We start from the raw sequence: 16,194 nt of genomic DNA on the forward strand, positions 1-16,194 counted from the left end.
TTCCAGTTTGGTTATTTCATGCAAAATTGATGTAACTGGGGACATGGTCAGCACTGTTTAGATGCCCATTTGTTCTTGTGCCCAAATTTGGGACTCTGCTTGATTGCAGAAGCTTCTCCTGATTTTTGGAAGAAGGGGCTGCCATAGTAATGGCACAATAATGCCCCATCATTCATATGATTTCTACTGAAGATGCCGATTCCTTTAACTAGCTGGACAACCTGTCAGTTCACATTATCCCTGAACTATTCTTCCATATGGCACATCAGTTGCAGTGTCGGGCTGCTCCGGCAGGTTGTCCTGTTTTGATACCTGCCACATCTGAAATGTTTGACTGTTTTTCCTAACTGCTGTTACTCTGTCCTTTTGTAGTCTCCTTCTGCTAAGGTATCTAGGTCAGTTTCATTGATAGCTTTGTTTCAAGTTTTGAGCTGCATGAAGAAGTGAATCGAGTTCATCTTTGAGGAAAGAATTAAAGATTTTGGAGTGAAGCAAAGTTTTTGTTAAGATCAATGGCAAATTCCTGTGTTCCCCGCATTTTTTTACAGATGCGATGTTGATGGTTGCAGAGAGGTTGGAGGGACCATTCAACATTGAATCAGTCATGGACCCCATTGATGTTAAGATTTCTGATGCAATCATGAACATGCAAGAGAACAGTGTGCAGATTTCTCAAAAGGTATGTTCATGGTTTTGTGCTTGGCCAAGTCAACCCTTCCTGTTTTTTTATTCATTGGAGAAATTGTCAGAATGTTGCACATTTCATCCTGCTCTGTTAGCCATGTAACTCCCAACACACTTAGCACAACTTAGCAACCTTTCTCTATGTCTCATTAAAAGCATTTGAACATTTTAAGTTTTAAGAAAGAATTAGTTATGCCTGCACTGTTCATTATTAAATGTTCATAACCACATCATTAACTATTAAATGTCAGGACCTTGGCAAAAGTAGAAAAGAGATTTATTCCCAATGGCATCCTGGGTTACTGAGGCTACAATGATCTCATCCTCCTCAAATATGTGGTAATGCTAGAAGTCTGAAGGATTACAAATGCTGCACTCTTGTTTTCAAAAAGGGAGCATGATGAACCCTGTCATGTCATTGAACATGTAACACAGCAGAATAGATAAGGAGGAGGAAATGGATCTCGTGTACAAAGAACAATACAGCACAGGAAACAGGCTCTTCAGCCTTCCAATCTTGCGCCGCTCATTTGTCCAACTAGGCCATTCGTTTGTATCCCTCCATTCCCAGTCTGTTCATGTGGCTATCCAGATAAGTTTTAAATGATCCCAGCGAGTCCACCTCCACCACCCTGCTTGGCAGTGCATTCCGGGCCCCCACCCACTCTCTGTGTAAAATACATCCCTCTGATATCTGAATTAAACCTTGCCCCCTTCACCTTGAACCTGTGACCCCTCGTTTTCGTCACCTCCGACCTGGAAAAAAGCTTTCCACTCTTCACCCTATCTATGCCCTTTGTAACTTTATACACAAAACCCAGCCTGCAGGTGCAGCAGGTGGTCAAGAAGGCGAATGGGATGCTGGCCTTCATAGCGAGGGGGATTGAATATAAAAGTAGGGAGGTCTTGCTGCAGCTGTATAGGGCATTGGTGAGGCCGCAGCTGGAGTACTGTGTGCAGTTTTGGGCGCCGCACCTGCGCAAAGATATTTTGGCCTTGGAGGGAGTGCAGAGGAGGTTTACTAGGCTGATACCGGAGTTGAGGGGGTTGAGCTATGAGGAGAGGCTGAATAAATTAGGCTTGTACTCGTTAGAGTTTAGAAGAATGAGGGGAGATCTCATTGAGACGTATAAGATGATGAATGGGAAGGATAGGATAGAGGTGGAGAGACTCTTCCCGCTCAAAAAAGACAGTAGGACTAGGGGGCACAGCCTCAAGATAAAGGGGAGGCGGTTTAGAACGGAGTTGAGGAGGAACTTCTTCACTCAAAGGGTGGTGAATATCTGGAATTCTCTGCCCGTTGAAGTGGTGGAGGCTGCCTCGCTAAATATTTTTAAGAAGCGGGTTGATGGGTTTTTGATAAGAGAGGGGATTAAGGGTTATGGGGAGAGGGCGGGAAAGTGGAACTGAGCCACGACAGATCAGCCATGATCTTATTGAATGGCGGGGCAGGCTCGAAGGGCCAGATGGCCTACTCCTGCTCCTATTTCTTATGTTCTTATGTTCTTATTAGGTCACCCCTCATTCTCTCTCTTTTCAGGGGGAACAATCCCAGTTTACCCAATCTCTCTTCATAGCTAAGACCCCCCATACCAGGCAATATCCTGGTAAACCTTTTCTGTACTCTCTGCAAAGCCTCCACGTCCTTCTGGTATTGCGGCAACCAGAACTGGACGCAGTACTCCAAATGTGGCCTAAACAACGTTCCATACAGCTGTAACATCAGACGCCAATTTTTATACTCTATATTTGGAGTTTCAAAACTGGAGCAGTCTGTAGGCCAACAACTAGCTGGAAAGATGAAAGGAATGAATTTGCAAGGAAATTACAGAAAAGTGCAAGAATTATAGCGTAGATATGATAGACTTTAATTATCTGAATATATACTGGGGCAAAGGGGTGTAAAATTCCTAAAGCACATTTGGGAAAACTTTCTAAAGCAAAAGAAAGTTTCCAGTCATCAGTAAAGGAGGCATTGCTGAACCTTGTACTTGGGAAGGAGTTGGAACAAGTGGATCGTGTGTCAGGAGGGCATTGTTTAGGGGCTATGGAAAAAGATGGTTTTTGTCGCATGATGAATGACATCTTTGCCTCTGAGCCAGAAGCTCCACATTTGAGTTCTATCCCACGACCTGATGGCTAAGGACGATGCGTTCCTAATGCAGCAAAACAAGTTGAATGTCAACCTGAGAATCTTTACAGCAAGCTAATGGCTGGCAGTAAGAGCTGGAAGGACTCGTAGTCAGCTATGCTTGATGCAGAGTGGTGCCCCTCAAGGTAAAAGCATGTGATGACAGACTTAGCCACCTGTTCCAGGAATAGCTATGATGTGGAGATGCCAGCATTGAACATAAGAACATAAGAAATAGGAGAAGGAGTAGGCCATCTAGCCCCTCGAGCCTGCCCTGCCATTCAATAAGATCATGGCTGATCTGAAGTGGATCAGTTCCACTTAATCGTTAGCTCCCCATAACCCTTAATTCCCCTGTCTATCAGAAACCTACCTGTGACTTAAATACATTCAACGAGGTAGCTTCCACCACTTCAATGGGCAGAGAATTCCAGAGATTCACCACCCTCTGAGAGAAGTTGTTCCTCCTCAACTCTGTTCTAAACTGCACCCCCCCCCCCCCCAAATTAGAACATAGAACACTACAGCACAAACAGGCCCTTCGGCCCACGAGTTGCGCCGATCACATTACTTATTTTGAGGCTGTGCCCTCTAGTTCTGGTTTCCTTTCTAAGTGGAAAGAATCTCTCCACCCCTACCCTATCTAGCCCCTTCATTATCTTATATGTCTCTATAAGATCCCCCCTCAGCCTTTTAAACTCCAATGAGTACAGGCCCAATCGACGCAATCTCTCCTCATAAGCCAACCCCCTCATCTCTGGTATCTGCCTGGTGAACCTTCTCTGTACTCCCTCCAAGGCCAATATATCCTTTCGCAAATAAAGGGACCAAAATTGCACACAATACTCCAGTTGCAGCCTCACCGTGCCTTGTACAGTTGCAGCAAGACCTCCCTGCTTTTATATTCTATCCCCCTCGCTATAAAGGCCAACATTCCATTTGCCTTCTTGATCTCAGATCTGCAGACTGAGTTTTTGTGATTCATGCACAAGGACCCCCAGGTCCCTCTGCACATTAGCATGTTGTAATTTTTCACCATTTAAATACTAATCCATTTTACTATTATTTCTTCCAAAGTGCCTAACCTCTCATTTGCCAATGTTATACTCTGTCTGCCAGATACTCACTCACTCACTCACTCAGCCTATCCAAATCTCTCTGCAGACTTTCCGCGTCCTCCACGCAATTCGGTTTCTCACTCATCTTTGTGTCATCAGCAAACTTTGTTACCCTACACTCAGCCCCCTCTTCCATGTTGTCTATGTATATGGTAAACAGTTGAGGCCCCAACATCGATCCCTGCGGCACGCCACTAGTCACCAACTGCCAACCAAAAAAGCACCCATTCATTCCAACTCTCTGCTTCCTGTTAGATAGCCAATCCTCAATCCATGCTAACACTTTACCCCCAACTCCGTGTACCCTAATCTTCTGCAGCAACCTTTTGTGAGGCACCTTATCGAATGCCTTCTTGAAATCTAAAAACACCACATCCAGCGGTTCCCCAATTGGACTGGGGTGGGCACAGTAAGAAGTTTCACAACACCAGGTTAAAGTCCAGCAGGTTTATTCGGAATCACCGACAGTTCAGAGCAGTGCTGCTTCATCAGGTGAATGGGAGTAGGTTCACAAATACAGCATATTTAGCATGTAATGAGGTGGGTAGAATTAGGGACCTTGTGGTGAAGGATCCTCTTGGGGAGAGTGATCATTGTATGGTGGAGTTTCTGGTGCAGATGGAGGAGGAGAAAGTGGGTTCCCGGACACGCGTCCTTTGTTTGAACAGAGGGGAGTACGGTAGGATGAGAGAAGAATTGGCAAATGTGGACTGGGGGAGCGCGTTGGAGGGAGGGTCTGTTGAGGAGCAGTGGAGGATCTTTAAGGAGATCTTTCTTGGCGCTCAGCGGAAATTTATTCCGATGGTCAAAAAGGATAGTAGGAGGAGAGGTAATAAGCCGTGGATAACGAAGGAGGTGAAGGAAAGTGTTAAATTAAAAGCGGAGGAATTTAGAGTAGCTAAGAGTAGTGGGTGAGAAGAGGATTGGGAGAGGTTTAAATGTCAACAAAGATTGATAAAGAAGGGTAGGAGAAACTATGAAGCTGGGCTAGCGCTTAATATAAAAAAGGATAGCAAGAGTTTTTATAAATATATAAAAAGGAAGAGGCTGGCTAGGGTGAACGTTGGTCCTTTAGAGGATGAGAAAGGGGACCTAGTGGTAGGGGATGGGGATATGGCTAAGGTATTGAATAACTTTTTTGTTTCTGTCTTCACGGAGGAGGACGTGAATAATTTGCCGGGTGTTAGCGATGGAAAGGTGGTAGGACTGGAGGGTCTCAATGACATTATTGTTACTAGAGAGGCGGTGCTCGACAGACTGGAGGGGCTGATTGTGGACAAGTCCCCAGGACCGGATGGAATGCATCCGAGGGTTCTGAAAGAAATGGCGGAGGTGATAGTGGATGCCTTGGTGGTTATTTTCCAGACGCCGCTGGATTCCGGGGAAGTGCCGGATGATTGGAAAACGGCTAATGTTACGCCGTTGTTTAAGAAGGGTGCCAGGCAAAAGGCGGGGAATTATAGGCCGGTTAGTTTAACGTCTGTGGTAGGTAAAATGTTAGAATCTGTCATTAAGGAGGAAATTGCGAGGCATCTTGAAGGGAATTGCTTGATAGAGCAGACGCAGCACGGTTTCATTAAAGGGAAGTCGTGTCTGACAAATTTGCTGGAGTTCTATGAGGATGTGTCTAGGGCGGTGGATAGAGGAGAGCCGGTGGATGTGGTCTTTCTAGATTTTCAGAAGGCGTTTGACAAAGTACCTCACAAGAGGTTATTGCAGAAGGTCGAGGGACATGGAGTTGGGGGTAGGGTGTTAGTGTGGATAGAGGATTGGTTGTCAAATAGGAGGCAGAGAGTGGGGGTCAACGGGTGCTATTCGGATTGGCGGATGGTGACTAGTGGAGTGCCCCAGGGGTCGGTGCTGGGGCCTCAGCTTTTTACCATTTATATAGATGATCTGGAGGAGGGAACCGAGTGTAGGGTGTCGAAATTTGCTGATGACACCAAGATTGGGGGAACGGCAAATTGTGCGGAGGGTGTGGAGAGTCTGTAGAAGGATCTAGATAGGCTGGGCGAATGGGCCAGGAAATGGCAAATGGAATTTAATGTTGGCAAGTGTGAGGTGGTCCACTTTGGTAGGAAGAATGGTAGGAAGGACTATTACTTACGTGGCGAAAAACTGCAGCAGGCGACGGTGCAGAGGGACCTCGGGGTCCTTGTGCATGAGTCGCAAAAACCCAGCTTGCAGGTGCAGCAGGTGGTCAGGAAGGCGAATGGGATGCTGGCCTTCATAGCGAGGGGGATTGAATATAAAAGTAGGGAGGTCTTGCTGCAGCTGTATAGGGCATTGGTGAGGCCGCAGCTGGAGTACTGTGTGCAGTTTTGGGCGCCGCACCTGCGCAAAGATATTTTGGCCTTGGAGGGAGTGCAGAGGAGGTTTACTAGGCTGATACTGGAGCTGAGGGGGTTGAGCTATGAGGAGAGGCTGAATAAACTAGGCTTGTACTCGTTAGAGTTTAGAAGAATGAGGGGAGATCTCATTGAGACGTATAAGATGATGAATGGGATGGATAGGATAGAGGTGGAGAGACTCTTCCCGCTCAAAAAAGACAGTAGGACTAGGGGGCACAGCCTCAAGATAAAAGGGGGGCGGTTTAGAACGGAGTTGAGGAGGAACTTCTTCACTCAAAGGGTGGTGAATCTCTGGAATTCTCTGCCCGTTGAAGTGGTGGAGGCTGCCTCGCTAAATATTTTTAAGACGCGGGTTGATGGGTTCTTGATAAGAGAGGGGATTAAGGGTTATGGGGAGAGGGCGGGAGAGTGGAACTGAGCCACGACAGATCAGCCATGATCTTATTGAATGGCGGGGCAGGCTCGAAGGGCTGGATGGCCTACTCCTGCTCCTATTTCTTATGTTCTTATAAAAACACAATCGCAAGATAATTGCAGATTAGAATGTGAAGAATGATTGGAATATGAATCTTCACAAGTAATCAAGTCTTTACAAGTACAAACAGTGTGCGTGTAGAGAGTGATAATCACAGGTTTAGGAGGTGTAAATAGTCTCAAGCCAGGACGGTTAGGATTTTGCAAACCCAGGGAGTATGGTGGATGTTACATGTGGTGTAACATGAACCCAAGATGCTGGTTGAGGCCATCTTCATGCATTAGGAACTTGGCTATCAGTTTCTGCTCTGCGATTCTGTATTGTTGTGTGTCTTGAAGGCTGCCTTGGAAAACGTTTACCCAAAGATCGGAGGCTGAATGCCCTTGGCTGCTGAAGTGTTTCCCGATTGGAAGGGAACACCTCTGCCTGGTGATTATCGTAAGAAAGTAAGAACCAGGAGCAGGAGTAGACCATCTGGCCCTTCAAGCCTGCTCCACCATTTAATAAGATCATAGCTGATCTTTTCGTGGACTCAGCTCCACTTACCCACCTGCTAACCATAATCCTTAATTCCTTTACTGTACAAAAATTTATCTATCTATCTTTGCCTTAAAATTAAAATTTATTTATCTTTGCCTAAAAAGCAAAAGTGCGGTGTCCATTCATCCATTGCTGTAGTATCTACATGGTCTCGCCTCGGGACATCCTTTCTTGTAACGTATAGGGTAGGCAACAATGACCAAGTTGCATGAGGATGTACCTGGTGGATGGTATTCTCATGTGTGATCGTGTGATAATGGTTTCCGTGTCGATGATCTCACAGAATTTGCCATGGCAGGGTTGTGTGGTGTCGTGGTCGCTGTTCTTCTAAAAGCTGGGTAGTTTTGCTGCGAACAATGGTCTCTTTGAGGTTGGGCAGTCGTTTGAAGGTGTGGAGATGGCCTTGGCGAGATTTTCATCTTCGTCGATGACATGTTGAAGGCTCTGAAGACGATGTCATAGTTTCTGAGCTCCGGGAAGTACTGGACGACGAAGGGTACTCTGTTGGTTATGTTGCGTGTTTGTTGTCTTCGGAGAGTAGTGCTGTTTTTTGCTGTGGCACAAAGGAATTGTCGATTGATGAATAGAGTGCCATATCCTGTTCTTACGAGGGCGTCTTTCAGTGTCTGTAGGTGTCTTTATAGCTAGGTATGGAGACACACAAAATTCTGCCTTAATGCACCTCTGTACTGCAGCTTTCCAGCACTGATCTCTGTGACATTCCACTAATTACAGGCTGCTAAACTGAAAATGCCCCTATTATCCCAACTCTGTCTTCTGTCAGTTTACCAATCCTCTTTCCATGCCAGTATACTACCCCAACACCAAGACCTCTTATTTAGTAGCCTTTTATGTGGTGCCAAAATTGGGACAGCTGTTTCACAGACAAGTCAAGCAGCAGCCTGGCATAGTCATACTCACAGAATATGCAAAAATGGCACTATGTCCTGTCCCACCAGCAAGATGTATCCAGCAGAGATGGCAGCACAGTGGTACAGAGTCTGAACAGAGTTATCAGAGAGTCATATGGGGCAGAAAAGACCCTTCGGTCCATTGAGTCTGCACTGACAAGATCTACCACAAAAGGCATGCCAATCCCATTTTCCAGCACTTGGTTCATATCCTTGAATGTTATGATATTTCAAGTGCTCACCTAAATATTTTTTAAAGATCGTAAGGCCTCCACAACCTTCTCAGGCAGTGCATTCCAGATTTTCAATATTCTCTAATTTTTCCCTCAAATCCCCTCTGAATCTCCTGCTGTTCAACTGAAAACTATGCCCCCCTTGTGATTGACCCCTGAACCAAGGGGAACAGCTGCTTCCTATTCATTCTGTCCATACTAACATGTGACTGAAGAGCTGGTGTAGGAGGAAGGGGTTCAGATAACTTGCTCATTGGGATCTCTTCTGGGACAGGTGGGAGCTGTACAAGAAGGACGGGTTGCACCTAAACTGGAGGGTCATCAATATCCTGACAAGTAGATTTGCTTGACTCACTCTGGAGGGTTTAAAATAGTACGACAGGGTAGTGTGAACCAGAGCAGTAGGTCAGCAGGAGAAATAACTGAGGGAGAGCTACAGATCAAGACCAGCAAGATTAAGAGGAAGAACAGGCAGGAAGTAGTTGTTGAACACAGCGGGACTGGTGGTCTGAAGTGCATTTGTTTCAATGCGAGGAGTATAACAGGCAAGACAGATGAACTTAAAGCTTGGATTAGTGCTTGGAACTACGATATTGCTATTACAGAAGCTTGGTTGAAAGAGGGACAGGGTTGGCAGCTGAACATTATTCCAAGATTTAGATTCTACAGACAGGATAGAGAGGGATGTAAAAGAGGTGGGGGAGTAGCATTACTGGTTAAGGAGAATATCACAGTTGCACTGAGGGAGGACACCTCGAAGGGTTCAGGCAGCAAGGCAATATAGGAATAGGAAGGGTGCAGTCACAATATTGGGCGTTTATTACAGGCCTCCCAACAGCCAGCAGGAGATAAAAGAGCAGATATGCAGACAGATTGTTGTGGTGGGTGATTTTAACTAGGCCTATATTGACTGGGACTCGATTCCTGCTAGGGGCTTGAATAGGCAGAGTTTGTGGGGAGCGTCCAGGAGAGTTTCTTGAAACAGAATGTAAATAGTCCAACTTGGAAAGGAGCCATATTAGACCTGGTATTGGCGAATGAGCCCGGTCAGGTGATCAAAGTTTCAGTAGGAGAACATTTCGGGAGCAGTGATCATAATTCCGTAAGTTTTGAGGTGCTTGTGGATAAGGACAAGCATGGTCCTCGGGCAAAGGTGTTAAATTGGGAGTCAACTAACTACAACATTAGGCAGGATCTGGAGAGTGTACATTGGGAGAGGCTGTTTGAGAGTAAATCGACATCTGATACGTGGGAGTCTTTCAAATGATAGTTGCTTGGAATTCAGGACTGGCATGTTCCTGTGAGGATGAAGGATAAGTTTGTCAAGTACTGGAACCTTAGATAACGATGGATATTATGAGTCTTGTCAAAAGGAAAAAGGATGCATTTGTAAGGTCTAAATGGTTTAGGACAGGTGAAACCCTTGAAGAATATAAAAAATGTAGGAAGGAATTGGGAGGGATAAAAGGGGGTCATGAAAAGTCCTTGGCAAACAGGATTAAGTAAGATCCTAAGGCATTTTATAAGTATGTAAAGAGCAAGAGGATAGTCAGGTAAAAGGTTGGTCCGCTGTAGGATAGTGGAGGGAATCTGTGCATTGAACCAGAGGAAATTGGTGAGATAGTAAATGAATACTTTGCCTCAGTATTTACCAAGGAGAGGAACTTGATGGATGAGGAGCCTAGGGTAGTGTGTGTAGATAGTCTGGGTAATGTCGATATCAAAAAGGAAGTGGTGTCGAGGTCTTAAAAAGCATTAAAGTAGATAGGTCCAGGGCCTGATGGGATTACCCCAGAATACTGAGGGAGGCAGGGGCGGAAATGGCTGGGGCCTTGACAGAAATCTTTGTATCCTCATTGGTTCCAGATGAAGTTCCAGAGGACTGAAGAATAGCCAATGCCCTTCCATTGTTTAAGAAGGGCAGCAGGGATAATCCAGGAAATTATAGGTCGGTGATCATTATGTCAATGGTAGGGAAATTATTGGAAAAGATTCTTAGGGACAGGATTTACCGACATTTGGAAAGAAACAGACTTATTAGTGATAAACAGCATGGTTTTGTAAAGGGGAGGTCGTGCCTCACTAACGTGAGCGAGTATTTTGAGGCAGTGACGAAGATGATATATGAGGGAATGGCAGTGGATGTTCTATACATGGACTTCAATGAAGCCTTTAGCAAGGTACCCCATGATAGACTAGTACAAAGGGTGAAATCATACGGGATCAGAGGAGAGCTGGCAAAATGGATACGGAACTGGCTTGGGCATAGAAGATAGAGAGTATCAGCAGAGGGGTGCTTTCCTGAATGGAAGATTGTGACTAGCGGTGCTCCACGGGGGTCAGTTCTGGGACCTTTGTTGTTTGTAGTGTGTATGTGTGTGTGTATAAATGCAGCTGGGTCTGAGTAGTAATTTCGCTGACAACAGAAAAATTGGTGGGGAAGCGAAGAGTGAAGATAATTGTCAGAAGATACAGTAAGATATAGACTGGTTGAAGACTTGGGCAGAGAAATGGCAGATAGAGTTTAATTCATACAAATGTGAGGTCATGCATTTTGGAAGGTCCAATGCATGCAGGAATTATACAGTAAAAGTAAAATCCTAAGGAGTATTGACATAGAAGAGTACAGCACAGTACAGGCCCTTCGGCCCTCGATATTGTGCCAAAGATCAAGCTATCCCACTCCCTATCATTCTGGTGTGCTCCATGTGCCTATCCAATAACCGCTTGAAAGTTCCTAAACTGTGTGACTCCACTATCACAGTAGGCAGTGCATTCCACACCCCAACCACTCTGAGTAAAGAATCTACCTTGGACATTCCTCTTACATCTTCCACCATGAACCTTATAGTTATGCCCCTTAATAACAGCTACATACACCTGAGGAAATAGTCTCTGCACAACCACTCTATCACCCTCATCATCTTATAAACCTCTGTTAAGTTGCCTTTCATCCTCCTCTGCTCCAAAGAGAAAAGCTCCAGCTCCCTCAACCTTTCCTCATAAGACCTACCCTCCAAACCAGGCAGCATCCTGGTAAATCTCCTCTGCACTCTCTCCAATGCTTCCACATCCTTCTTATAGTGAGGTGACCAGAACTGCATACAATATTCCAATTGTGGCCTCACCAAGGTCCTGTTATAGTTGCAGCATAACCCCACAGTTCTTAAACTCAAACCCCCTGTTAATAAATGCTAACACACTATAGGCCTTCTTCATGGCTCTATCCACTTGAGTGGCAACCTTCAGCAATCTGTGGATATGAATCCCAAGATCCCTCTGTTCCTCCATGTTCCTTAGAATCCTGCCGTTTATCCTGTAATCCGTATTCAAGTTTGTTCTACCAAAATGAATCACATGCAGCGAGATCTGGGCGTACATGTCCACCGATTACTCAAAGTGGCAACGCAGGTGGATAAGGTAGTCAAGAAAGCATACGGCATCCTTGCCTTCATTGATTGAGTTTAAAATTTGCAGTCATGCTGCAACTGTACAGAACCTTAATTAGCTTCTTTTGGAATATTGTGTACAAATCTGGTTGCCGCACTACTAGAAGGATGTTGAATGTTTCTGAGAGGGTACTGATGAGATTTACCATGATGTTGCCTAGTCTGGAGGGTATTAGCTATGAGGAGAGGTTGGATAAACTCAGGTTATTCTCACTGGAACGACGGAGGCTGAGGAATGACCCAGCAGAGGTTTACAAGATTGAGTGGCATGGACAGAGTGGATAGTCAGATGCTCTTTCCTAGAGCAGAAAAGTCAAGTACTGGGGGACATTGGTTTAAATGTGTGGGGAAAAGTTTTGAGGAGATGTGCGAGGCAAGCTTTTTACACAGAGGGCAGTGAATGTGGGAGGGAGGATGTGGAAGCCATACAAGAAGGATGTGGAAGCCATACAGGAAGGATGTGGAAGCTATTGAAAGGGTGCAGAGGAGATTTACAAAGATGTTGCCTGGATTGGGTGGCATGTCTTATGAGGATAGGTTGACAGAGCTCAGTCTTTTCTCCTTAGAGAGACGAAGGATGAGAGATGATCTGTTAGAGGTGTATAACATACTGAGAGGTATTGATCGGGTGGTTTCTCAGATGCTTTTTCCCAGGGCTGAAATGGCTGCCGCAAGAGGACACAGGTTTAAGGTACAGAGGAGATGTCAGGGGTAAGTTTTTCATTCAGAGGGTGGTGGGTGAGTGGAATCAGCTGCCGTTGGTGGTGGTGATGGAGGCAGATTCGATAAGGTCTTTTAAGAGGCTTCTGGATGAGTACATGGGACTTAATAGGATTGAGGGTTATAGTTAAGCCTAGTAGGTCGAGATAATTTCCTAATGACCTAATTGAGGCATACAAGATGATCAGAGGGTTAGATAGGGTAGATAGTGAGAGCCTTTTTCCTCGGATGGTGATGGCTAACACAAGGGGACATAGCTTTAAATTAAGGGGTGGTAATTATAGGATGGATGTCAGAGGTAGGTTCTTTACTCAGGAGGGTAGTAAGGGCATGGAATGCCCTCCCTGCAGCAGTTGTGGACTCGCCAACTTTAAGGGCGTTCAAATGGTCAGTGGATAGGCATATGGATAACATTGGAATAGTTTAGGTTAGAGGGCCATTAGATTGGTTCCACTGGTCGGCGCAACATCGAGGGCTGAAGGGCCTGTACTGCGCTGGAATGTTCTAAGTTCAATACTAACTCTATAAGTTTCTATAGATAAGTAAAGAGAAAAAGATTGACAAAAATGAATGTACCCATCACAGTCAGAAACAGGAGAATTCATAAAAGGGAATAAAGAAATGGCTGAGGAATTAAATTTGAATTAAAGTCTGCAGAGAGATCAGGATAGGCTGAGCGAGTGGGTGAGGACCTGGCAGATGGAGTATAACGTTAGCAAATGTGAGGTTATCCACTTTGGTAGAAATAATAGTAGGAGGGAACATTATTTAAAGGGTGAAAAGCTGTAGCGTGTTACAGTGCAGAGGGACCTGGGGGTCCTTGTGCACGAATCGCAAAAACCCAGTCTGCAGGTGATCAAGAAGGCAAATGGAATGTTGACCTTTATAGCGAGGGGGATAGAATATAAAAGCAGGGAGGTCTTGCTGCAACTGTACAGGGTACTGGTGAGGCCGCAACTGGAGTACTGTGCGCAGTTTTGGTCCCCTTATTTGCGTAAGGATATTTTGGCCTTGGAGGGAGTGCAGAGAAGGTTCACTAGGCTGATACCGGAGATGAGGGGGTTAGTTTATGAGAAGAGATTAAATCGACTGGGCCTGTACTCATTAGAGTTTAGAAGGCTGAGGGGGGATCTTATAGAGACTTACAAGATAATCAGGGGCTAGATGGCCTACTCCTGCCCCTATTTCTTATGTTCTTATGTAGACTTTCAGAAGGCTTTTGACAAGGTCTCAATAACAGACTACTATGTAAAGTTAAAGCACGTGGAATTGCAGGTAATGTCTTGTGATGGATGGAAAGCTGGTTAGCAGATAGGAAGCAAAGAGTTGACATAAATGGATCTTCTTCTGATAGGCAGTCAGTGACTAGTGGGGTTTCTTGAAGGTTTACCAGGCTGGGATGGCAGGTCTGTCATCTGAGGAGACACTAAGTCAGTTAGGATTGTATTCACTGGAGTTTAGAAGATTGAGAGGGAATCTCATAGAAACTTACAAAGTTTGAACAAAGTAAGGCAGGGTAGATTCAGAAAGAATATTTCCAATGTTGGGGGAGTCCAGAACTAGGGGTCATAGTTTGAGGATAAGGGATAAACATTTTAGAACTGAGGTTAGGAGAAATTTCTTCACCCAGGGAGTGAAGAATGTGTGGAATTCACTACCACAGAATGTAGTTGAGGCAAAAGCATTGTCTGATTTCCAGAAGGAATTAGATAGAGCTCTTGAGACTAAAGGGATCCAGGGATATGGGAGGGAAGAGGATCAAGATATTGAATTCGATGATCAGCCATGATCAAGATGAATGGCGGAGCAGCTCAAAGGGCCGAATGGCCTACTCCTGCTTCTGGTTTCTATGTTTCTAAATCCAATCTGGCTAATTACTGCCCCATCAGCTACTCTCAATTATCAGCAAAGTGATGAAAGAATCATCAACAGTGCTATCATGTAACATAAAGCTGTGTGAAGGAGGGGGTGAGGGTGAACTGTGAGGTGGATGCAGAGATGCTTCAGTGTGATTTGGACAGGCTGAGTGTGAGGGCGTATGCTTGGCAGATACGGTATAATATGGATAAATATGAGGTTATCCACTTCTTTTCCAAAAAGAGGAAGGCAAATTAGAGGAAAATATGCAATGTGACCTGGGTTGGGTGTCTCTTACACCACTCACTGAAAGTAAATATACAGGTGCAGCAGGTGGTAAAGAAGACAAATGGTATAATAAAGATAAAATACTGCAGATGCTGGAATCTGAAAATAAAACAGGAAATGTTGGAGAAACTCAGCAGGTCTGACAGCATCCATGGAGAGAGAATAGAGCCAACATTTCGCGTCTGGGTGACTCTTCATCACAGCCGAAAGCAAAGAAAATCAGAGAAGATTTTTACTATGGTTCGGGAGGAGGGGGGTTGGTAATTGGAGAAAGGAAATGTAAGTGGTGATAATAAAGGCTGAGAAAGGTGCTAAAAGCGTCCATTGATCAGAATGTGTGAATGACATAAGAACATAAGAAATAGGAGCAGGAGTAGGCCATCTAGCCCCTCAAGCCTGCCCCGCCATTCAGTAAGATCATGGCTGATCTGTCGTGGCTCAGTTCCACATTCCCGCCCTCTCCCCATAACCCTTAATCCCCTCTCTTATCAAAAACCCATCAACCTGCGTCTTAAAAATATTTAGCGAGGCAGCCTCCACCACTTCAACGGGCAGAGAATTCCAGAGATTCACCACCCTTTGAGTGAAGAAGTTCCTCCTCAACTCCGTTGTAAACTGCCCCCCCTTTATCTTGAGGCTGTGCCCCCTAGCCCTACTGTCCTTTCTGAGCGGGAAGAGTCTCTCCACCTCTATCCTATCCATCCCATTCATCATCTTATACGTCTCAATGAGATCTCCCCTCATTCTTCTAAACTCTAACGAGTACAAGCCTAGTTTATTCAGCCTCTCCTCATAGTTCAACCCCCTCAACTCCGGTATCAGCCTAGTAAACCTCCTCTGCGCTCCCTCCAAGGCCAAAATATCCTTGCGTAAGTGCGGCGACCAAAACTCACAGTACTCCAGCTGCGGCCTCACCAATGCCCTATACAGCCGCAGCAAGACCTCCCTACTTTTATATTCAATCCCCCTCGCTATGAAGGCCAGCATCCCATTCGCCTTCCTGACCACCTGCTGCACCTGCAGGCTGGGTTTTTGCGACTCATGCACAAGGACCCCGAGGTCCCTCTGCACCGTCGCCTGCTGCGGTTTTTCGTCATGTAAGTAATAGTCCTTCCTACCATTATTCCTACCAAAGTGGACCACCTCACACTTGCCAATATTAAATTCCATTTGCCAGTTCCTGGCCCATTTGCCCAGCCTATCTAGATCCTTCTGCAGACTCTCCACACACTCTGCGCAATTTGCCGTTCCACCAATCTTGGTGTCATCAGCAAATTTCGACACCATGCACTTGGTTCCCTCCTCCAGATCATCTATATAAATGGTAAATAGCTGAGGCCCCAGTACCGACCCCTGGGGCCCACTAGTCACCAACCGCCAATCCGAATAGCACCCATTAACCCCCACTCTCTGCCTCCTATTTGACAACCAATCCTC

The 16,194-nt window shown here is 45.4% G+C and overlaps 1 protein-coding gene across 2 annotated transcripts in view; it reads left to right on the forward strand.

Annotated features, from left to right (window-relative positions):
* The window catches only part of gpc4 (glypican 4), a 195,649-nt gene that overhangs the window by 135,170 nt on the left and 44,285 nt on the right, over nucleotides 1-16,194 (forward strand). For both annotated transcript variants that reach the window (XM_080187977.1, XM_080187978.1), the window contains exon 5: nucleotides 549-679. In XM_080187977.1, the coding sequence (XP_080044103.1) occupies nucleotides 549-679 (131 nt within the window). The remainder of the gene's footprint in view (nucleotides 1-548; nucleotides 680-16,194) is intronic.

The sequence above is a fragment of the Carcharhinus amblyrhynchos genome, chromosome 4 (genome assembly GCF_965287045.1).
Source record: "Carcharhinus amblyrhynchos chromosome 4, sCarAmb.v2.hapA, whole genome shotgun sequence".
NCBI lineage: Eukaryota > Metazoa > Chordata > Chondrichthyes > Carcharhiniformes > Carcharhinidae > Carcharhinus > Carcharhinus amblyrhynchos.